Below are 25,592 nucleotides of genomic sequence, written 5' to 3'. Positions count from 1 at the left end.
ATGTCGACTCCCGTATGTTGGATTACAACAGCGTTCTGCGGGCGAGCGTTATCCTGTCACAAAACACCCCCTGTAATGCTGTTCGTGAATGGCAGCGCAAGAGGTCAAACCACCAGACTGGCGTACAAATTTGCCGTCAGGATGTGTGGGATAACCAAAGCGTGCTCCTGCTGTTATACGAAATCGGACCGCAGACAATAAATAACCTCAGGTGTATGTCCAGTATGTCTAGCACGCAGACAGGTTGGTTGGACGCCCTCAACTGGCCTCGTGACCATCACACGGCCTTCGCTGGCGCCAAGGCAGAAAATACAACACATCTCTCCCCTGCCTCCAGTTCCAATGTTTCAAATGGCTCTGAGCACCATGGGACTTAACTTCTGAAGGCATCAGTCCCCTAGAACTTAGAACTACTTAAACCTAACTAGCCTAAGGACATCACACATATCCATGCCCGAAGCAGGATTCGAACCTGCGACCATAGCGGTCACGCGGTTCCAGATTGTAGCGCCTAGAAACGCTCGGCCACCCCGGCAGGCCCTGCCTCCAGTGAGCTCTCCCTTGACGCCACTGAACTCGCAAATGGCGGTAGATTCGTGTCGGTGGAATGTACGGTACAAGGTGTATGGCTTCGAGCTGTTCTTGATTTGTAACAGACCGTTGTGTCACTGTGGTGCCAACTGCTACTCCAATTGCTGCTGCAGGTGCCTTACAATGCGCCAGAGTCATACGCCAAACACAATGGTCCTCTTCTCCGTAATCCCACTTGGACGTCTGGAGCCCGGTCTACTTGCAACCGTTCATTCTTTTGAGTACTGCAGCCAGAAGTCATGTACAGTAGCTACATTCCTGCAAAGTCTTGATGTAATATCGCAAAAGAAACACCCAGCTACTCGTAGCCCTATTACGTGACCTCGTTCAAACTCAGTGCGGTGTAGATAATGGCGTCTTTGTCACCTTAAAGGGACTGTTGAATAACATCAACTCACCACGTTCAATATCAAAGGTAACTAACGCTCGCGACGGTTACAACATATATTTAAATAAAACTTGATTTGGATACACATAGTGACGCTACTAGCGTCACTTTTATGCGACTGGTGCGAAAGTAGAATAGACATCACCTTCCAGATGTAGTAACACGTCTACCAATTTTTATTTATGTCGCAAACCTCCTCTTGGAGTTGCGGTTTTCTTCCGTCAGTGAATTTTCCTGGTCAGTTTTACCTTGCCCATCTCGTAGGTCAACAGGCTCCTGTGGACGTAGTCATTGAAGGCGAAATCTTCTGAGATGTCAGGCCGCTTTGTCTTCCTCTTCAAACATCTTCAAAACTCGACGTTTCTACCCCATCGGTGGGATCTTCTTCAGGAGTCTTCTGTACAGCCAACCAGGGACTCCATAAGACTCCACAGTAAATCCCCAGAAGAGTGGTCACGAAGTCGAGTTTTGGAGAAGTTCGAAGAGGAGTGGAGGCGATAACGTTACATGTCGTAAGATCTCAAAAAAAAAAAAAAAAAAAAAAAAAAAAAAAAAAAAAAAAAAAAAGAGAGTTAGTCCAGTTGTTGTCAATGAGCCTTTGAGGATTTTATGTATCTGACTAAGGAGGACCGAATCATGTGGAGAAACGCACTTCTGCATCAGCAATCTACATCCACAACTACGTCAACATCCACAGCCATACCTACATCTATACGTATTCTCTACAAGCCACGTTACGCTTTGTAGTGCGGGGTACTTCTGGTAACATTAACACTTCTCATCCTACCAGTTCCATTAACGAAATGTGCGTGGGAAATGCGAATGTCAGTAACCCACATGTGAAGTCTAATTTATTGTATATACATTAAATTTTTTTTTGCATCACCTCGGTTCCGAGAGATCCGGAACCCATACAGAAAATTGGAACAGTGATCGCCCTTATTATTGCTCATGAAAACCACACATTGCATGTTGTACCACCATACAGCGAGTACTTCAGAGGTGGTGGTCCAGATTGCTGTACATACTGGCACTTCTAATACCCAGTATCACGTCCTCTTGCGTTGATTCATGCCTGTATTCGTCGTGGCATATCATCCACAAGTTCATCGAGGCACTGTTGGTCCAGATTGTCCCACTCCTCAATGGTGATTCGGTGTAGATCCTCCAGAGTGGGTGGGTCACGTCTTCCATAAACAGCCCTTTTCAATCTATCCCACGCATGTTTGATAGGATTCATGTCTGGAGAACAAGCTGGCCACTCTACTCAAGCGATGCCGTTGTCCTGAAGGTAGTCATTCACAGGATGTGGACTATGGGGGAGCGAATTGTCGTCCATGAAGACGAAAGCCTCGCCAATATGCTGCCGATATGGTTGCACTATCGGTCGGACGATGGCATGCACGTATCGTACAGTCGTTACGGCACCTTTAATGACCACCAGCGTCGTACGTCGGCCCCACGTATTGCTACCCCAAAACAGCAGGGAACCTCCACCTTGCTGCACTCGCTGGATAGCGTGTCTACAGCGTTCAGCCTCCAGATACGTCTCCGACGATTGTCTGGTTGAAGGCATATGCGACACTCATCATTGAAGAGAACGTGATACCAATCCTGAGCGGTCCATTCGGCTTGTTGTTGGCCCCAACTCTACCTCGCTGAAAGGTGTCATCGCGTGGAGTGGCCGCGCGGTTTCAGGTCATGTCACGGATTGCGCGGCCCCTCCCGAAGGAGGTTCGAGTCCTCCCTCGGGCATGGGTGTGTGTGTTGTTCTTAGCGTAAGTTAGTTTAAGTAGTATGTAAGTCTAGGGAGCGATGACCTCCGCAGTTTGGTCCCTTAGGAATTCACACACGTTTGAACGTTTTGCATGGTGTCGTTGTTCCGAAGACGGACCTCGCTATGGACGTCGCAAGTGGAGCTGCGCATCATACAGCCTATTGTGCAAAGTTTGAGTCGTAACATGAGGTCCTGTGGCTGAACGACAACCAATATTCAACATGGTAGGGTTGCTGTCAGGGTTCCTTCCAGCCATAATTCGTAGGTAGCGGTCATCCACCGCAGTAGTAGATCTTGGGCGGCCTGAGCGAGGCATGTCATCGACAGTTCGTGTCTCTCTGTATCTCGTACATGTCCGAACAACATCGCAATGCTCCACGCCGAACGCCTGGACACTTTCCTTGTTGAGAGCCCTTCCTGGCACAAAGTAACAATGTGGACGCTATCGAACTGCTGTATTGAGCGTCTAGGTATGAGTGAACTACAGATAACACGAGCCGTGTACCTCCTTCCTGGTGAAACTGACCGGTTGTCGGACCCCCTCCTCCTAATAGGCGCTGCTGATGCCTGGTTGTTTACATCTTTGGGCGGGTTCAGTGACACCTCTGAACAGTCAATGGGACTGTGTCTGTGATGCAATATCCACAGTCAATGTCTTTCTTCAGGAGTTCTGGAAACCAGGGAGATGCAAAACCTATTTTGATGTGTGTATGACCGCGTTATGATCATCGCGTGAGGTGTATCTGAGAGTTAGGAATACGTTGTCCAGTTCTTGCTCAAAAGTATGGCCTCGGGATTTCAGCAGTAAACTTCTCCGTGATGCACATCTCTCTTGTAGCACTTTCCACGGGACTCCGTTGGGCACCTCTGTAACGCTCTCACGCTTACTAAACGAGATCGTGTCAAAAAGTTTCAACCTCGTTGGATCTTCTCAACTTCTTATTCTAATTTAAAACGTTAAGGATACCAAACTGACGAGTAACACTCAGCAATTGTTTGGAACAGGGTGTTCAAAATGTTCAAATGTGTATGAAATCTTATGGGACTTAACTGCTAAGGTCATTAGTCCCTAAGCTTACACACTACTTAACCTAAATTATCCTAAGGACAAACACACACACCCATGCCCGAGAGAGGACTCGAACCTCCGCCGGGACCAGCCGCACAGTCTATGACCGCAGCGCCTTACATCGCTCAGCTAATCCCGCGCGGCGAACAGGATCTTGTGAGCTCCCTGTTCCTTGGATGAATTACATTTCCTTAATATTCTTTCGTGCATATTACCCTGGCAGCTGTTTTTCTTGAAACTTCACATAAAGAAAGCATAGCTATCCCACCAATAATGCTGCGGACGCGTTCTGAACGCCATTGTAAGGCACAAAGCACACAACGCCAGGCGCCCTATGTTCTTGTGCATCGCTGATGTTAGCCCAGTGGGTAAGCCACAAGATGACAAGATATACGTCCCAATAAGGCACGGGTTTAGCAGATATCGTACAAACTCGACACTCTTGAGAATTGAGATACTTTTAGGAATGGACTCTGCCGGACAAAACCGGACGTCAGGCAACATCTACACCAATATAGATACTCCGCAAGCCACTATACGGTGCCTGTGTCGAGGTTACTACTGCTAGTAATTTCCTTTCCTGTTCCAGTCGCAAATAGAGCGAGGAAAAAAACACTATCTATATACCGCCTATGAGCCCTAATTTTTCGTATCTTATCTTCGTGGTCCTTAAGCAAAATGTATGTTGGTAGCAGCAGAATCGTTCTGCAATCAATTACAAATCCCTTTTCTAATTTTCTCAACAGTGTTTCTCGAGAAGCGAGTTTAAGAGCTAAGAGGGAGGGGCACATGCTGAGGAAGTGAATGTTGGAACAGAAATGGACCAGTGCGGAGCAAGTAACGGTTTCACTATGTCGTCCGTCCTACTTGTCGACCCTCGCACTTGGTCGAACGTACGGCCCCTTCAGCTGCGGGGGAGACGGAACCAATGGAGGAGGCAGTGTGTGGGCGGAGCTGCGACGCAAAAACTTGGGCCCCCGGCGTCCCTCGTGGCCATTAGGATCGACGGCGCTGGAAAAAGCCCGCGGAACTCGCCCGGGGCGGGCGCTGGCGTCGGCCCCGGACTCGCGCCCTGGGGGGCGGCGCGCGTTATGGGCGGCCGAATGTCTGCCGGCCGAGTAGCGCTGCCTTGCGAGCCGCCTCCTGCCGAAGAGCGCGCAGTCGTCCGCTGGCGAGCTGCGGGCGTGACTAACGGGCGGCATAATCTCCAGTCACGACACCGACCGAACGGTCACCGAGGGAACGCCAGTCTACTTACAGGAGGCAGGGGTAGACGTCATGAAGCCACGCTCTCCAGGGACTGGAAACTGTCATCGTCACATCAGCATTACGGTAATTAGAGCTTAGCAAGCATTTACCCGCCCGGATAGCCGTCCGTTGTGGAAGACCCGCTTCCGGGACAGGGAGATATGCCAGCCCCGGATCAAATCCACCGGGCGGATTACCGACGTCCCGGCCTGCCTCGATATGGTTTTTAGGCGGTTTTCCACAACCCCCAGGTGTACAGGGTGGTCCATTGACGGGCCAAATATCTCACGAAATAAGCGTCAGACGAAAAAACTACAAAGGGCGAAACTTGTCTAGCTTGAAGGGGAAAACCAGATGGCGCTATGATTTGCCCGCTAGATGGCGCTGCCGCGGGTCAAACGGATATCAACCGCGTTTTTAAAATAGGAACCCCCATTTTTTATTACATATTCGTGTAGTACGTAAAGAAATATGAATGTTTTCGTCGGACTACTTTTTTCGCTTTGTGATAGATGTCACTGTAATGGTCACAAACATATGACTCACAATTTTAGACAAACAGTTGGTAACAGGTAGGTTTATTAAATTAAAATACAGAACGCAGGGACGTTTGAACATTTTATTTCGGTTCTTCCAATGTGATACATGTCCCTTTGTGAACTTATCATTTCTCAGAACGCATGCTGTTACTGCGTGATTACCTGTAAATACCACATTAATGCGATAAAAGCTCAAAATGATGTCCGTCAACCTCAATGCATTTGGCAATACATGTAACGACATTCCTCTCAACAGCGAGTAGTTCGCCTTCCGTAATGTTCGCACATGCATTGACGCATGTTGTCAGCCGTTGTCGGTGGATCACGATAGCAAATATCCTTCAACTTTCCCCACACAAAGAAATCCGGGGACGCCAGATCCGGTGAACGTGCTTCGACGATCAATCCACCTGTCATGAAATATACTATTCAATACGGCTTCAACCGCACGCGAGCCGTGCCGAACATCCATCATGTTGGACGTACATAGCCATTCTGTCATGCAGTGAAATATCTTGTAGTAACACAGGTAGAACATTACGTAGCAAATCAGCATTCAAAGCACCATTTAGATTGCCATCGATGTAATGGAAGCCAATTATCCTTCCTCCCATTATGCAGCACCACACTTTAACCCGCCAAGGTCGCTGAAGTTACACTTGTAGCAGCCATCGTGGCTTTTCCGTTGCCCAATAGTGCGTATTATGCTGGTTTACGTTACCGCTGTTGGTGAATGACGCTTCGTCGCTAAATAGAACGCGTGCTAAAAATCTATCATCGTCCCGTAATTTCTCTTGTGCCCGGTGGCAGAACTGTACACGACGTTCAAAGTCGTCGCCATGCAATTCCTGGTGCATAGTAATATGGTACGGGAACAATGGATGTTGATGTAGCATTCTCAACACCGGCGTTTTTGAGATTCCCGATTCTCGCGCAATTTGTCTGCCACTTATGAGCGGATTAGCCGCGACAGCAGCTACAACACCTACTTGGGCATCATCATTTGTTGCAAGTCATGGTTGACGTTTCACATGTGGCTCAACACTTCCTGTTTCCTTAAACAACGTAAGTATTCGGCGAACAGTTCGGACACTTAGATGATGTCCAGGATAGCGAGCAGCATACATAACACACGCCCGTTCGGCATTTTGATCACAATTGATCAACACGATAACGACCCTTCCCGCAATTGGTAAACAGTCCATTTTAACACGTGTAATGTATCACGAAGCAAATACAGTCCGCACTGGCGGAATGTTACGTGATACCGCGTACTGATACGTTTGTGAGTATTACAGCGCAATCTATCACAAAGGGAAAAAAGTGGTCCAACCAAAACATTCATATTTCTTTACGTACTACACGAATATGTAATAAAAATGGGGGTTCCCATTTAAAAAACGCAGTTGATAACCGTTTGACCTATGGCAGAGCCATCTAGCGGGCCAACCATAGCGCCATCTGGTTTCCACCTTCAAGCTAGACGAGTTTCGTTCTTTGTAGTTTTTTCGTTTCATGCTTATTTCGTGAGATATTCGGCCCGGTCACTATCAATGGACGACCCTGTATATGTCGCAAGCATCCATTTCCCAACTCAGTTACAAGTTTCCGCAAACATTTAGAAAACTTTCGCCCACTTCCACATGATTAACACTACACGCCAACAACTGGGGTGCACATATTCCATCCCAGGGGGTTAAAGGTGGCGACAGGAAACGTATCCTGCCAGCTCATAAACTAAACCTACCAAATCCGGTAATAAGCAGGCCGGCCGTGCACCGAATTGGGACAAAAACACAAAAAACAGAAGGTAATAACAGGTCTTTAATGCTAGCATTGGTATTACCGAATGACTTTGCGTATTTGGAGCATTCAGATGAAAACGAGACAGGCAGTAAAATGGTAAATCAACTCTTTATTATTTCAAAAGTAATGGCCATAACAGTTAATACATTTTTGCCACGGTGAAACAGCGGTGTCAATGCCTTCGTGGAAAAATTTTTGCTGTTGCCTGCGGGATCGTGATTGTAACCCAGCGTGCACTTTTTCGTCCGAAGCAAATTAACGGCCCCGGCTGTCATTTTTCAGAGTTCCAAACATATGAAAATGGGGCCGCCCACATGTTGCCGAGGTTCTTTCGATCACGTTTACGAAGTTTAGCTGGGAAGCCGTTACACATCCTGCGATCACTCTCCACGTGATTTCCATATATCTGGAGCCCTAAAGGAAGACGCCGATTTGCTTCGTACGAAGTGGTGTGCGCCTGAGTACAATCATGGTTCTGTAGGAACCAAAAACGTTTTTCCATGAAGGCACTAACCATCTAGTTTCACAGTAGGATAAATGTGTTAGTAGTTAGATTACTCTTGTAATAATAAACAGATAAGTTACATTTTTTTCCATCGGTCTCGTTTCCATTTGACTGCCCCTTATACTTTGTGAACAAAAATAAAATCGACAAGCTGCAGAGACGGATTCTGTAAATGGAGGAAAAAAGTTTCTATCAACATGTGTCCAGAAACGCATAGGTGCCACGGAGGATGCTCTGACAAATGACACTTCCTCTGGTCACGTGCCGTTTCTTACTTGTGTGTTGCAGACTGTGTGATTGACGCAGCGTACTGCAAGCAGCAGAATGGTCCGGTGTTCATGTCGGGAACAAGCCGAGATGATGCTTATGTATGGCCAGGCGGAGAGAAACGGTCGAGCGGCAGCACGGCTATACCAATACAAGTACTGCCCCAGACACCAACCACATCACACATTTTAAGCTTTTTTTTGGTCGCTTGTGCGACCATGGGTCCTTTCAGACAGGCGAACGTGCAGAGAGGTGAAGGTCTGTGCATATATCAGATTTGGAGGACCAGGTTCTACAGGATATTGAGACGAACCCTAGAACAAGCTCCAGGCAAAAGGTCTAACAACATTGTAAACGCCAAAGTAAGTAAATTTTGTTTGGAAATTCGTGGTAATCTTCTATGGGACCAAACTGCTGAGGTCATAGACTTGCACACTACTTAATCTAACTAAAACTAACTTACGCTAAGCACAACACACACACCCATGGCCGAAGGAGGACTCGAACATCCGATAGGGGTAGCCGCGAGAAACGTGACAAGACGCCTGAGACCAGGCGGCTACCTCGCGCGGCCCAAAGTACGATTATGTGTATCCTGTGTGACAACCAATACTACCCCTATCACCTGCAGTCCGATGGAGGCCATTTTTAACATCTGTTGTGACGTGGATGTGATGCAGCTCTGTACTGTGTTCCGAGACGATTTGTTGTTGGTGCACGCATACCTTCCATTTTCGGGCACATGTTCAGATGACATCTTTTCATCCATTTACAGTCAGGAATCTGTTGCAACAGTTTGTCGGTTTTATTAAGGTTCACGCTGTATAATTTGACTCGTTATAGCACGCGCGTTTTGAGGGCAGGGGTCGGATGACACACAAACAGTTACCAACAACCCTCCCTCCCCCCCCCCCCCCCTGCCACAATCTTGAAGGAATGGAAGTGCCCTGTATATAACAGCTTCATACGTCTGATTATTTAACAAATGATGTCCTTTAAGCACTCCGTCTTCAGGCCACAAGTGGCCCATCGGGACCATCCGACCGCCATGTCATCCTCAGATGAGGATGCGGATAGGAGGGGCGTGTGGTCAGCACACCGCTCTTCCGGTCGTTATGATGGTTTTCTTTGACCGGAGCCGCTATTATTCAGTCGAGTAGCTCCTCAATTGGCACCACGAGGCTGAGTGCACCCCGAAAAATGGCAACAGCGCGTGGCGGCTGGATGGTCACCCATCCAAGTGCCGGTCACGCCCGACAGCTCTTAACTTCGGTGATCTCATGGGAACCGGTGTAACCACTGCGACAAGGCCGTTGCCATGTCCTTTAAGGAAAGCAAGTTTTTCACGCATCTCAATGTTTAAGGCGTCATAGCTCCTGAACTATGCATCATAAAATGATATAATTTTGCCAGTACGTTCAGTGGTGTCTGTGGAATCTGTCTGAAAAAGTGTTTCGAATAATGTTAATACTAAACAAATAATGAATTAAAAAGTCACACCTGATGCCGAAGTTTTACTCCATGAACGGCGTAATTGCATTAAGCGCTAAACGATTCTTCTTTCATTTTTTGTTAGTGTGTCAGCGAGAAAAAGTTTGGAAGAGATTAGAAATTATGTGTAATCTTTATTGCAGGCCGATAAGTACTCTCGTCCTCAAACACTGTATGAATAAATTCCGGGTATTTGTGGGCCATCAGTTGCGCTCCGTCAAGACAAACACAGACTTTCTAACTTTTCTTATAGTGTAAAATTATTAACATAAGATTATACATCCTGATGCATTGTGACAGCATTTAAATTTTTAAAATTCTGTCAATAATTACGCAAACTCAATAATTCCGCTGGAATCCGCCAGATAGGCAAACTGTAAGCGGCACAAGGTGAACTATTTATTGTATTTTTCGTTCGTTAATATATATGAAGCCCCGGTACAAAGATATTGTCCATAATTTCTCCCGACCATAACTGCACTTATTCAGAAGTTAGTAGGCGTCTATTTCCGTAGTAAAGGAGTCCTTTGTGCTTTGACTGAAAGGGCCTTCTCACGTGAACAAACGAGATAGGTACCAGGGCAGCTTTTCTGGCCGTTAAGAGAAGTCAGTGTGCAGCACGCCACTAACACGCCAGCCCCAAAACTTTTGAAATGAGCACAATAATGATGGCGATGTAGACGGTAACCTCTACACATTTGGCTGTCTTCTTCGAAACCCGACGTTTTGTATAATCCCTACAGCAAGAGCTCTGCCTCACTGGCGCCCGAATGCTTTTGCAGTCAAGAAGCGTTTCCATGGCTTGAACAGCTAGTCAGCAGACCACATGTTGATACCGTATAGCCGGCCGAAGTGGCCGTGCGGTTCTAGGCGCAGCAGTCTGGAACCGCGAGACCGCTGCGGTCGCAGGTTCGAATCCTGCCTCGGGCATGGATGTGTGTTATGTCCTTAGGTTAGTTAGGTTTAACTAGTTCTAAGTTCTAGGGGACTGATGACCTCAGCAGTTGAGTCCCATAGTACTCAGAGCCATTTGAACCATTTTTTGATACCGTATAGGTGACATGTTGAGACAGTTTAGCTGTGCTACAGGTACCAGACGCTGAAACGTTGCCAGTTACTCCGAGAAACAATAAATGAACTGTTCTTTACTATTTCTGACAATCAGGTCATCTGGAATTACGGTCTGCAATTCGTAATTATCATCGCTACATTCTGTCACCAAGTGCCTTCATTATACATACTCTCTCGCACCTGCCCTCAATTACGTCTCATCTTACTTCATTTTGTATGTCTCCTCTGATAAATTATGGTTGGAGCTATTCTTGGTTGACCGAGGGTTGTGTTCCATACCTCTAACAGCTGTCTGGTATCCATGCCCTTTTGTCACCAATTTCGCTGCCTATTTACCTGGTTCTATCGTGTTAGCCTCATATTTAATATGTTACTGGGTCTTTTAACAAAGTATGCATATTTAATTAAAATAATTTTAAAAATCGTTTTAGGAGATGTCAGTGGTAATAAAACACTACTAAAGGTATAATAAAAACAATCTAGACCGCATAAAATATTTTCTTTTAAAAACGGTGACCGGTTCGGTAAATGTCTTATCATCCCCAGACTATTACATATTCTGTAAATGGAGTAACATGAAAGTTGTTAAAAGGCACATGAAAATATACACAACACTGAAAAATTTATGTTAATACATAATAAGTATAAAAAATACGATGAACTCATTTGTATATAATGATGATTACGTGCAGAGTCAATAATAATAAGCCACAGTTCTGCACCTTTGACTGGAAATCAGAACTTATAACTTAAACTAAACTCCTCCCGCACAGGCCATGAAGGCCTAAAGGTACCCACTGGCCGCCGTGTCATCCTCAGCCCACAGGCGTCACTGGATGTGGATATGGAGGGGCATGTTGTCAGCACACCGCTCTCCCGGCCTTTTGTCAGTTTTCGAGACTGAAGCCGCTACTTCTCAATCAAGTATCTCGTCAGTTTGCCTCACAAGGGTTGACTGCACCCCGCTTGCCTACAGCGCTGGGCAGACCGGATGATCACCGATTCAAGTGCTAGCCCAACCCGACAGCGCTTAACTTCGGTGATCTGACGGGAATCGGTGTTACCACTGCGGCAAGGCCGCTGTCAGTACATATCGATCTTCATAATGTTGCCATGGTTACGTCAAGCACGAATCCCCACTTTGGGTCTAGTTCGAATGTTAATACACTCCTGGGAATGGAAAAAAGGACACATTGACACCGGTGTGTCAGACCCACCATACTTGCTCCGGACACTGCGAGAGGGCTGTACAAGCAATGATCACACGCACGGCACAGCGGACACACCAGGAACCGCGGTGTTGGCCGTCGAATGGCGCTAGCTGCGCAGCATTTGTGCACCGCCGCCGTCAGTGTCAGCCAGTTTGCCGTGGCATATGGAGCTCTATCGCAGTCTTTAACACTGGTAGCATGCCGCGACAGCGTGAACGTGAACCGTATGTGCAGTTGACGGACTTTGAGCGAGGGCGTATAGTGGGCATGCGGGAGGCCGGGTGGACGTACCGCCGAATTGCTCAACACGTGGGGCGTGAGGTCTCCACAGTACATCGATGTTGTCGCCAGTGGTCGGCGGAAGGTGCACGTGCCCGTCGACCTGGGACCGGACCGCAGCGACGCACGGATGCACGCCAAGACCGTAGGATCCTACGCAGTGCCGTAGGGGACCGCACCGCCACTTCCCAGCAAATTAGGGACACTGTTGCTCCTGTGGTATCGGTGAGGACCATTCGCAACCGTCTCCATGAAGCTGGGCTACGGTCCCGCACACCGTTAGGCCGTCTTCCGCTCACGCCCCAACATCGTGCAGCCCGCCTCCAGTGGTGTCGCGACAGCGTGAATGGAGGGACGAATGGAGACGTGTCGTCTTCAGCGATGAGAGTCGCTTCTGCCTTGGTGCCAATGATGGTCGTATGCGTGTTTGGCGCCGTGCAGGTGAGCGCCACAATCAGGACTGCATACGTCCGAGGCACAAAGGGCCAACACCCGGCATCATGGTGTGGGGAGCGATCTCCTACACTGGCCGTACACCACTGGTGATCGTCGAGGGGACACTAAATAGTGCACGGTACATCGAAACCGTCATCGAACCCATCGTTCTCTCATTCCTAGACCGGCAAGGGAACTTGCTGTTCCAACAGGACAATGCACGTCCGCATGTATCCCGTGCCACCCAACGTGCTCTAGAAGGTGTAAGTCAACTACCCTGGCCAGCAAGATCTCCGGATCTGTCCCCCATTGAGCATGTTTGGGACTGGATGAAGCGTCGTCTCACGCGGTCTGCACGTCCAGCACGAACGCTGGTCCAACTGAGGTGCCAGGTGGAAATGGCATGGCAAGCCGTTCCACAGGACTACATCCAGCATCTCTACGATCGTCTCCATGGGAGAATAGCAGCCTGCATTGCTGCGAAAGGTGGATATACACTGTACTAGTGCCGACATTGTGCATGCTCTGTTGCCTGTGTCTATGTGCCTGTGGTTCTGTCAGTGTGATCATGTGATGTATCTGACCCCAGGAATGTGTCAATAAAGTTTCCCCTTCCTGGGACAATGAATTCACGGTGTTCTTATTTCAATTTCCAGGAGTGTAGTTTATTTATTTATTACCTGTCTTTTACTTGTTCTTTTACTTATTTCACAAAAGTCTAGTTTTATAATTAAATGACTGTGGTCGTGGGCCAAATTTGTCATATTACAATTTTATTTCTACTGAATTTACTCGTATTTAACGGCAGTTGACTGTCACTGACATAATAGTGGAAACTGTGGGCGGAGCTCTCGCTGCATATGCGACGTCTCTTCATACCACCCTAGAATAGCTAGTGCTCAATGGCTCAATACCAACAGCTCCGACAATCAGCAAGGGTGTCTCTTCTTTTGATTATGTTGTAGTTGTGTATATTTCTTTACTGTTTGTTGATCTTCATGTGTCCTCTAATAAGTCTCGTGTTACTCCGTTTCGAGAGCATGTAACGGTTGAGAATCAACAGATAGTGATAGAAACCTGTAACAGTCTCTAAAATAAAATATTTTATGTGGTAGACTGTTTTTATTATATTTCTAACAGTATTTAATTGAGTTTGTAGTCGACTTTTGTTTAAGTACAGTTGTGCTACAACCTCCCGTCATTAATCTGCCATCGCGCCTGGTGCACACCATCGTGATTGTGAAGGCAACGCCAAATCCGTAGTGAAAGACGAATCCGATAGTTCAGGTACGCTCAGGGCAGGCAGTTGGTTAGTCGCTGTTCGTTTCCTAGCCCCACGACGGGATGCGCTGTTTGACCACTTCACAGTAATCCAGTTCTTGACACATGGTTCTTTTATGTTGGAGATTCTTGCTCGAAACTGCTGGTTATTGTGTTATTACCGTTTTCACTCGCGTTTAGCGAATGATTAGAGCTGAATGGAGCACTGATACTTCAGCAACGCTGCCACATTCTTGTCCAGCCAGTACTGTATCCCCACACAGTCCATCCCTGGGTCTGTGTGACGTTCCATGGGAAAAGAAAAGAAAAAGAATGCAGGTAGCAAAGTACTGTAAACCGAGTTTGTGGTGTAGTGGTCGACTGACACATAAGTCTCAGGCTCGATATCCAATAATCTGGGGAAAGGAATCCAACTGAGGAGCTATTGCAGCGAGAAGGGAGAGTCCCTGTTTGTAGAGCTGGCATTAGTGGCTGGGGGCGATTCATTTCGTTCGTGTCCTTCTCATGTGGTAACGTCTGGCTGTCGTGCAACTTTCAATTCTCATCAGCAAATCACAATGAGCTGGGAGTGCAACAAAGCTATTCTCAGTTCAGTATATGTTGGGGATCTCCAGTTCTGATATTTGCCTGATTAACTGGGGAAACCTTACTAAAATCTTAATACTGCCACGGGGTACGACCTATTGATAATGTGTTTATAGGACACTTTAGGTCCGCACAAGAAATACACTCATGGGCCAAGGGAGTATGACCGTTGTCCACCGGGACACCGAAAGGCGCGTGGTCGCGTTGGAATGGTATGTGACGCGGTGAGGAAAGTACACAGGATGGCTCTGTGATTATGTTACAGATTTTCAGGAATGACGGAGAAGGGTAAGGGCCAACGCTGGTCCGGAAACGTCCGAGTCGAAAGTTACCTCTGACAGTGTAACACACTTACTGGTACTACTACTGCTTGGACTGTAAGGTAGGCAACTTTCAGAAATAAGAAAAACATTGCCTTGTAAAACGCATACCTTAGGTGCTATGAAAAGTTGTTCATCTTCGATACTGCGAAACACGACTCTTCCACTGAACGCTCCTCGGCTTCCACATTTTTAGAGGAGTTGTACGAACCGAAACAAGAAAAAACTGTCCGGTAATTGTGAGCTCTAAAATGCATACCTTAAGAACTAAGGGCACTTATTCAGTAGAAGAGAAGTGTTTCACAGAAGCGAAGATGAACAAGTGTTGACGGCTCCTTAACTGCCCTTTTTAGAGCCAATGTTTACTAGACATTTTTACCTTGTTCTGATCCATACTATTGCCTCTGAAACTACTGACTACTCTACAATCTTAGCAACAACAATACCGATACGTGTATTCCATTGTCAGAGGTATAAGAACGTTTTTCACTTTCAACCTTTGACTGTTTAGATTTCGGACACCGTCTCTTGCCTCACATTGATACATTTACCCTTCTCCATCATCCCTGAAAATTCGTAACATCGTCACTGGATTATCCTGTATAAGAGGAGCAGAGACAAAAGTGGCATCATTCCAGCTACTGCACGACCCCCAATGATGAAATCCTCTTAAATAAATCGAACAACAGTAGGAAAATAGTGTGTGATGAGAGTGACAATAAGGCAAAACTCCTTAGTAGGCCTTGCAACAGCTCAATTGGAAAGGGAAAGAGAAACAGCAGCATAAAAACCTCCAGCAGTCACAGGACGTGTTACCTGCGTAAAATATAACATAAATATCGTGTTTTATGGACTATAAGGCGGACTTTTTCTTCGAAAAATTGCCACAGAAATTCATAAAAGATTAATATAAAAATCTGCATTACTAGATTTAAAATTTCCTCCGGTCTTAAAAATAGCCATATATTCGATGCCCCGGGAAACTTATCTCTCTCTGGCTACACTGGATTCAACTGTCAGTTTTATATGAGAGAGGAATGGAACAAGTAAATGATGGATGAACACTCAACATGAAGGTAGATTTAAAACAACCTGCAGTCGAACAAGTGTGTCAGTGAATAAAACAGTCGTGGTCAATAGTCAGAGAAGACATAATTGTTAAATCTTTGAAGAAGTGCGGCGTAAGTAATGCTCGCAATGGCAGTGAAGACTATCTTACGTATGAAGAGGACAACGATAACAACGAAGAGGAAGAAGAAGAGAGTTAGGATGACGCTTTTTAGGGATTTTAAAGGTGTTCGTTTTTATATACTAAGAAATTTTTAAAATCTTGCTCCGTACATTAATAATAAAAATGGGAAAAATATCATAAAAAAACACGATTAAAAATTAAGGTGCCTCTTATAGTCCGTAAAATACGGTAATCCCAAGAACAGGCAGTTCGCGTCTTTTCTGTTTTTAATTCTGCGTACCTAACAAACTGGACACAGAATCTTCGATGTAGATCTACCGTATTAGTAGTGACAGATCTTCTTTTTATCAAAAACCACCTGGAAGAGATTAAGCGCAGAATGCTACGGAAATGCAATCATTCGCCATAGCAGACTGCTTACAAATAATTCTGTGAACCATCCTAGAATGCTGCTCAAGTATGTCGGACCAATATCAAATAAGAATAACAGGGAATATTGAACGTGTAGAGGGAAGGGCAGTACAAATACTGACAGGTTTGCTGGGACTAGTGGCAGAGTGTCACAGAAGTGCTGGGGAAACTGAACTGACACTCTCTGGAAGACAGCCGTAAACCAGCCAAAGAAAGCCCACTTACAAGGTTTCACGAACCGGCTTTGATTGAGGACTCTAGGAATATACGAGTACTACCAGCTGCTACGAACCGATACCATAGGGATGGAGAGGAGAAGGTTACTTGACTTGCAGCGCACACAGAGGTACTTAAACTGTCATTTTTCCCTCGATCCATGAGTGAATGAAACGGGAAAAAGCCACATTCTAACAGTTTTACGAGCCTATTTTTCAGTACAGAGCACGAAGCAATTTCGCGTCTTTTCACAGCACATAAAATCGACAAGATCTCATGAATGCCAATGGTGGGACAAAGAAAGTGACTGTTTAGTGAGATCTGAAAATGACCTAAACGTGTTACACTATACGTGGTGACTGATCAAAACAGGGTAAACTCTTAATACTTTAGCGTCCCCCATTGTGTCATTCGCGCTAGAGTAACAACGTAATAGCTGACACATACACTATGTGATCAAAAGGATCTGGACACCTGGTTGAAAATGACTTTTAAGTTCGTGCGGCCTTCCATCGGTAAGGCTGTAAATTAATATGGTGTTGCCCCCCCCCCCCCCCTTAGCCTTGATGACAGTTTCCACTCTCGCAGGCATCCGTTCAGTCAGGAGCTGGAGGGTTTCTTAGCGAATGGCAGCCAATCTTCACGGAGTGCTGCACTGAGGAAAGGTAGTGATGTCGGTCGTTAAGACCTGACACCAAGTTGACGTTCCAAAACGTCGCAAAGGTGTTCTGTAGGACTCATATCAGGTCTCTGGGCATGCCAGACCATTACAGGGATGTTATTTTCGTGCAACCACTCCACAACAGGCCGCGCATTAAGAACAGGTGCTCGATCGTGTTGAAAGATGCAATCGCCATCCCCGAATTGCTCTTCAAGTTGCTTAAGAAGGTGAGAAGAAGGTGCTTAAAACATCAATGTAGGCCTGTGTTGTGATAGTGCCACGCAAAACAACAAGGTGTGCAAGCCCCCTCCTTGAAAAACACGACCACACCATAACACTACCGCCTCCAAATTTTCCTGTTGGCACTAAACACGCTGGCAGATAACGTTCACGGGGCATTCGCCATACCTACACCCTGCAATCGAATCGCCACATTGCGTACCGTGATTCGTCACTTCAAACGACGGTTTTCCTCCGTTCAATCGTCCAATGTTTACGCTACTTACACCAAGCGAGGCGTCGTTTGGCATTTACCGGCGTGATGTGTGGCTTATGAGCAGCCGCTCGACCATGACATCTGTTATCTCACCTCCCGCCTAATTGTCATAGTACTTGCACAGGATCATGATGCAGTTTGGAATTCCTGTGTGATGGTCTGGATAGATGTCTGCCTGTTACATATTACGTCCCTCTTCAACTGTCGGCGGTCTCTGTCACACGTTTCCACTTCACTATCACATCGGAAACGGTGGACCTACGGATGTTTATGAGTGTGGAAATCTTGCGTACAGACGTATCACACAAGTGGCACCCAATCACCTGACCACGTTCAAAGTCCGTGAGTTCGTCGGAGCGCCCCATTCTGCTCCCTAACGAAGTCTAATGACTGCTGAGGTCACTGATAAAGGAGTACCTGGCAGTAGGTGGCAGCGCAATGCACCTAATATGAAAATCGTCTGTTTTTGGTGGTGTCCGGATACTTGTGATCACATAGTGTATATAGGGCCTTTTTACATTGCCGTCACAGTAGGTGGACTAAGGTTGTAAGGTGGTCATGTATTTTTTTTATTTTTGTATGTATGGATGTGCACATCAGAGAGAGAACAAGTTTCGTTACTGTTACATAATCTTTGGTTTTATCGTAACACAGTCTTTGCTCTGCGCAATCTGATACATTCTTAATTGAAGAGTATTCAGTAGAGCTGTGCTGACTTGTGATTGTATATGTTAGATGAAAAAAAATTGATCGAACAGGACAGCAAGTATGAATGAGATTTATATATTAGAAAGGGAAAAAGATACAAAATTTTGTATAATGTTATTACTTTTTAAGAGAAGAAGTTTGAGGTAAGACTGCAGCAATGCGCAGCTATGAATGATTATTGTCAGCTAGTTAACATGCTCATATCTGTGGGAAAGACCATCCCACTTTCCCGAGTCATGCATTAACATATTAATTGATTAAGCTGTTTGATTTCTATAGAAATTCTAAGTTAACATCGTACCCTTTTTAAATCATTGTTCACTTTGTTAAGCATTGTATTGTTCAGATCAATGTTATGTGCGAAGATCACGCAAAGTTTTACTCAAATTTTTTGAACACATACTTCAATCTGAAATCGTTGGCTTGGAATATCATTTCATGGGAATAGTTACTCTCCTGATCCCACTGTTTATCATTTTGCACTGCTGCAAGCAACAGTTTGAATATTTATTTCGAAACAGAAAGCTAGTTTAGTCATTTCCTGCTTGCTGTTTCCTGTTGTGCTATCGATAAATCTGCAAAAATGTTGTCAAGATGCGAGGCAGATGGAAATTTTGATTAGGCCTAGATAATTGTTTCACTTTCGTTGCGCATTTAATACAAAGACGAGCTGTTTTCAGGTCAGAGACAGTTCAGTTCAAATTTGGTTCTGTTTAGTCAAAGGTGAGTGTACGAGTTTAAGTTGGATAACAGTTTGTGGGTACATAGTTTTGGTAATGCGTAGATATAATAGAGAGGGAGGTGAAGCTGGTCTAAGAAACAAAAACAGAGGGGAGGTTACCAGGTTGCTAAATCGTGGTCCGTGCTTGGGGCAGACGTAGCCAGCTATGGCAGGAGTCTGACGAGAACAATTTCCGGCTCACATCAGGGCAGCGGATTTTAGAGGTGTTCTTCTGGAAAAAGCCGCTTCTGGACGGACAGGCAATTTTTTCACCGCCACCCACTATCCCTATCCCCCGCCCCCCTCCTTCTCCCGAGAGGACGGACATTTTCCAACGGACAGTGTAGCCGCGGAACCATGCCATGGTGCGGAATTGCGAGTTCTAAAACTACGAATAACCCACATAGAGACCTGGTTTAATAAACAGGAAAATAAAGTAAAAGATAAGGACTCATATTACTGGTTTAATTAACAAGAAAATAAAAGAAAAGGTAAAGACTCCTATTAAGGGTGGACTTGTGTCTCGAGCCGAAAGTAATATTTTGCTACGAGGGAAAGAGTACTGGCTCGTAGTGGGGAATTTCGAAATCGAGCGGTTGAGTGGAATACCGTTGCTATCCTGATAAGCATCGTGGGGCAGAACTTAACTCTTCGCTTCATCCTGAAACGCGAAGAATGTCCCCGAGGAACTGCACAAAATTGACTGAGTTATATGTTCCATCGAGGTGCGGTAGCATCCATGGGTAAGGAACTATATATACAGGGTGTTCACTACGTAACTATGCAGTTCATAACTTGCCGTATTAAAGTTATGGAAGTTATAAGAGATGCTGGAAGTGATCCCCTTGTACTTGAAGCCACAGTTGCCCACGTTTCTGCACGATCTTGAAGGCGTTGTGCAGAACATCGGTAGTGATGTTCGAAATGCGATGTGTCAGTGCAGCTTGAAGTTTTTCTGTGGTGTGCGGATTGCCTTCATAGGCCTTTCCCTGCAAGGTACCCCATAGAATGTTATCCGGTGGAGCCATGTCGGGTGAACCAGATTCCTCGAGAGGTGATGCGGTCACCGAAGATGTCCTTTAAAAAGTTCATCGCCTTGTAGGCGTTGTGTGCAGTCGCCCCATCCTGCTGGAACCAGGCATTCTCAATCTCGTCCTGATTCAGTTTACCTAGGAAGGGCTGCAGAATGCAGATGCAGTACAGTTCTGCATTTATGGTGTCCTGAAAGGAGATCGGCCCAGTGATGCGTTTACAAGTCACAGCGCACGAAACATTCATTCAAGGGTACAGCCGCGCCCCCACCAACGAGTGCCTACTCGTGCTGAACTGCTTCAGCCTACTGAACAGAGTTGCAATGTGAACCTGCGGGAAGCTGGATGGACATATCGATAAATTGATCTCCATATAGAGCACAATGTGCCAGTGATGTGCAACTGCTTTCAACACTGGTGTGTGGGACATTGCCACATCCGTAGACGTGTTCTGGACAATTGCGTAGTACAGGCGCACGTCAAGACCTACTCACCCTGAGCTAGTAGCACTTCACCCAAGAACGAAAACCAGATATGTGTCACACCTGATGTGTGGATAGGGACCATTGGGAACAGTGTGCCTGCGGTGGGACTGAGATCGCGTCTGCTTCTGGCCAGCCTACCATTGACAGTAGGCCGCGCGAGGTAGCCGTTCAGTCTTAGGCGTGTTGCACGGTTCGCGCGGACTACCCCCCCCCCCCCCCCCCATCGGAGATTCGAGTCCCCCCTCGGGCATGGGTGTGTGTGTTGTACTTAGCGTAAGTTATTTTAAGTTACATTAAGTAGTGCGTAAGCCTTGGGACCGATGGCCTCAGCAATTTGGTCCCGTAGTCCTTCCCGCAAATTTCCATTGACAGTACGACACGACCAAGCACGGTTACTTATGTGTTGTGAAACAGTCAAGTGGAGAGTGGAATGGCGCTGTGTTGTCTTCAGTGCTGAGAGCATTTTCTGTCTGTACGCGAGTGAGGGAAGTCCATGTATAGCGTAGACCTGGTGAGCTGCCAAATCCAAAGCGCATTCACCTACCACACACAGGTTCCAAATGTTGGGACAAGACAGTCTGCGTCCACATACGGCTGCTGCGGCCGAAGATCATCTTCGTGGTGTACAACAACTGTCCTGATCAGCAAAATCACCATTTCTCTCGCCAGTTTAGCACATATGGGAAGTGATGAAGCAGGAACTTATTCGTTCTCCTGGGCCTGGAAGAACCACTGCCGAAATGCAACAAAAGTTGCAAGATGCTTGGCACAGTCTATCACAGGACGCTATTTTGCATCTTTATGATAGTTCACATGCGAGAATACACGCCTGCATTGCCACCAAAGCGGTGTGGGTGTGGTGGGTGCTGGTAGCTGTGTATTGACGCTATTGACTGACCACCCTTTACTGTGACATATGTGTTTCATTTGGTCTGAATTTGTCATCATATACTCCTACAATAAGGAAATACCCGTCACCTCAGCTGTCAATGAAGTGACCTTGTCCATGGGAGTGTATGTAGCATTTTTGCCCCGTCAGAATGTATTCAGCAGTATATGAACTAGGTATAGAACCCTTTTCCCAGGTGTTAATCTATAATAGCAGCACATGAGCAAGCGTGCATGTACTGGGGTGATTCTTACCGGCAGCTCGATGGTGCGCCTGCGCCGCGCCGACCACGTGTCCTCGTCCTCGTCGTCGGAGCTGGAGACGGAGCTGAGGTCGGAGCTGAAGTAGCACTCCCCAGAGCCGTACTTGGTGAAGTAGTGCACCACGGCGAACTGAGGGCGAGACAGCACGGCGACAACGGCTCAGCAGCGGCAGGAAACAAGGTGCGTCATCGTTCACAGCAACAAGTGCTCAACACACATGATAACTTCCAAATAAACAGTTATAAATAAATTTATGGATGCATAGTCTCCATCATAGTTTAGTTTATTTAAATAGTCTACCAGTTTAGTGCCAATATGTTGCCAAAAATTGTTTCGACTACGCTGCAAAAGTTTCGCTAGCACGCCCTTACACATGCTCGACGCAGTCTCTATCGCTCCACATGCGGTTTCCATATTTTGGTATTTTTGGAGCCCTGGAGGAAGACATAAGTGGCCGATTTCCTTCGGGCAAAGAAGTGCACTCCTGGGGACAATCATGACTCTGTAGGCTATCGGAAACATTTTTTTCATGAAGGCACTGACCATATTGTATCACAGAGGGATAAATCTGTTAACGTTAGAAGGATCGGGGACTGCGGTCTACATAAAAAACCAACTCTTCCTCTTGACAAGTGATTTCCTTCAACTTTTTTGATATAGAAAACAATTTTTGATATGTAGCAGCTTGTTTCATACTATTTATACAGTGTACCAGGATATAGTTTTATTTTTTCTGAGGACTGCATGGTACAATGAACATTTTATACCTAATAATTAAAACAAATATATACGATAGTAAAATGTATAGTTTCCCTTACAGTCCAGCAATGATCGATAGGGAAATTAGTGACATCGTGACGTTTGCTATAAACTTGTTTTTTGTTTTTTTTCCAGATGTTAGGTAACATGAATGAATTCATATTCTGGCGGGTGCCACTTTGACACTCTGGAGCATATATTTTTATGACATCATATATTTTGTCTTATTACATAATATATGGTGCGGTAACTTTTACTGTAGACATTGAAATACCTCGACAATTACGCATTGTATCAAAGAAAGTGACTCATAGAATGTGTTAGACTCATAGTGGGAAAAAGACATTTCTCCATTCCGCCCCCCTCACCAACACCCCTCCCCTGTTAGGTGCGGAGTGGGGGTGGGCAACTTTAAAATCTGAAACTGCACTTTTTATTTTGTGTCGAAGATTCAGATTCCCCAGGAAAATTATATAGACTTGAGCTTTTTTCCACATACGTGTGTTCCCAATATGTTGTCAGGCAAAGTATGTCTAAGAGCAGTAGAGGCTTACATATGGTAGTGGGAGCTTTTTTTCGTACTTTCGTCACTGCTGATCTTTCTAATGTGTTTAAACTTTAGAAAACATTCGAGACAATTAGATATAATCCTACAAATTTATCTTGTGATATTCATCCATCTCTTCATAATATTGCGCAGAGAAGGGGACTGGTTGTTGCAAATGCCTTGCTTAAAACGTATCCATCCATAGTTTCTTGCAGCCAGCCACTAGAATTATACAAGTTATTTGACAGTTCACGTACTAGAAATGGAAAATAGAGTGCCAGAGGACATGAAAATTTTTATATGAGAAGGAGCACCTGTAAGTTGATACAAACCTGGGTTTTGGAATTGTGTATCTCTTGACCAGTTTGGTGAACAGACTTACATCCGCTATGGGAATGTGAAAGAGGGTGTTGTAGAAAAGACGCTGTCTGCTGGTCAGACAGCTGGATGGGTTCTTTGACAGCACACGGGCAATGAAGTGTGCATGTCAGTGAACATAATGCTTGAAACATCGAGATGAACAACAGTAACTTCTCATAAAGAAATACGAAATCGTAGACGAATGTTAGACGCCCATGACAAAAAGAAAATACAATTCGATCTTTCATAACCCATGCATCCCTTGTTAGTTGAACAAGATACTACAGTCAAAATGGTCACTGACCAGAAAGCTGATAAATGAGTAATTTTTCACGATTTGATAGCTATTGGTGACAGAATAAATTACTTACTGGCCTTTACGACGGGATTCATAAAGAAGTAACAATTTTGGCTACAACGAAGAAAAGCATTGCGATTGAAAAAATTGGGATGCGAGGAAGACACATGCTCACTTAATAGTTATCTCTCAACAAAGGGAGATGACTTCGTTAGCCGTTATTAAATATGAACTGTCTGCAGTTCCATTGTCATTAACTGATGAATGCAGTAATAACAGTTCGACTAAAGAAACGTGTTGTCATTACTGCAGTAGCTAATTCTCCAGGCGCTCAGTTCATTTGTATCAATGCTTTGATGTATCATATGAAATGGCGAACTGGGTTTTACGTTCCCCTCCACCACTTCATCATGTCAAATGTTATGAAAGGAGACCACAGCACATACCCTTGTTTCTGATCCTTATGTTATTCCATCTATCAAACGCCATGAACGAGAAAGACGCTTATCAGCTGGTGCTGTTACACAAATACTGTTTTAAACAGCATCTGAAATAAGTAACAGCTTATTGACTTGCTATGCACCATCGAATATTGAGGTAATCAAGCACATTTTGTGAATAAGAAGAAGTTAGTCACCATTCGCCCATGAGAAAGCTTATGTTAACACTACTTTCCTATTCTCTACACGTGATTTTCCAATGTGGTAAGATCATCCAATTCGTTAGTGAAGATATTGACGTGTTTGCTTTAATACTACACATTTACTGGAAACGAGCACTTCCTGTTACTTTTACTATGAAGAGATTTGACGGAAAGACAGCTGACATTAAATCAAATGCTAATTATCTGAGTGACACTTCCAGCTCATGCTTTAATAGGATGTGATTCTGTCTCTTTCCTATTCCTCAAATACTGCTGCATGGACCTTGTATCAGAGGCATGAAGAACTTGGCTCGAAATTTCTAGACAAGATTTGCATTGACTATCATCATATAATGAAAACTGGATGTCAACTTTTCTTCACTTTTGTATAACGGTACACCATGTGAATCAATGATTCAGCTACGACACCATCTGTTTACGACCAAAAGAGAAATGTCTTGTAACTGGAAGGTATTTGCACCATCAGATAAAGTCTTACAAAACTACACAAAACGTGTTTACTTGCAAGTCACTTACTGGAAATCGCCAGAGCAGTTATCGCTTTCTACAATGTTTCAGTGGAACCCCGTAAATAGAACGAGTCCTGAGTTCTCCCTCAACTGATGCATTTAACTGCATGTAGTTATTTGATATCTGAGTGAAATTGCTGCAGTTGAAAGTGTAATAATTCATCTTGCACTACACATTGATAATGTGCGTCGACAGAGACATGAATGAATATTTTCACAGCCATCAAGAGTAGCGTGGACTGCGTCTGCAGTGATGAAAGTGTTGTTGACGATGATAGAGAATATTTCACATGTTGACACACGTGAGGAAAATTTTGACTGGCACCAAAACAAAATGTGCAAAAGATTTAACACTAAACAAAACACAGTGATGGCAGTATTTTGACATATTATTTCATCTTCGCCAAAAAAAATTTTCATGTCTGACATATAACATTGCAATAACCTTCTTATGTAGGAAAATGAAAAGTAGTTGTATTGTAAAACTGTAAACTCACAAAATTTACAAATCTTATTATT

At 45.2% G+C, this 25,592-nt stretch overlaps 1 protein-coding gene across 1 annotated transcript in view; it reads right to left on the bottom strand.

Annotated features, from left to right (window-relative positions):
* The window catches only part of LOC124605895 (gamma-aminobutyric acid receptor alpha-like), a 352,032-nt gene that overhangs the window by 4,628 nt on the left and 321,812 nt on the right, over window positions 1-25,592 (bottom strand). Inside the window, exon 11 of the mRNA XM_047137842.1 lies at window positions 21,928-22,065. Within this exon, the coding sequence (XP_046993798.1) occupies window positions 21,928-22,065 (138 nt within the window). The remainder of the gene's footprint in view (window positions 1-21,927; window positions 22,066-25,592) is intronic.

The sequence above is a fragment of the Schistocerca americana genome, chromosome 3 (assembly GCF_021461395.2).
Source record: "Schistocerca americana isolate TAMUIC-IGC-003095 chromosome 3, iqSchAmer2.1, whole genome shotgun sequence".
In the NCBI taxonomy this organism is placed as follows: Eukaryota; Metazoa; Arthropoda; class Insecta; order Orthoptera; family Acrididae; genus Schistocerca; species Schistocerca americana.
The sequence above is the reverse complement of the archived record's forward strand: the minus strand, read 5'-3'. Positions and strand labels throughout refer to the sequence as shown.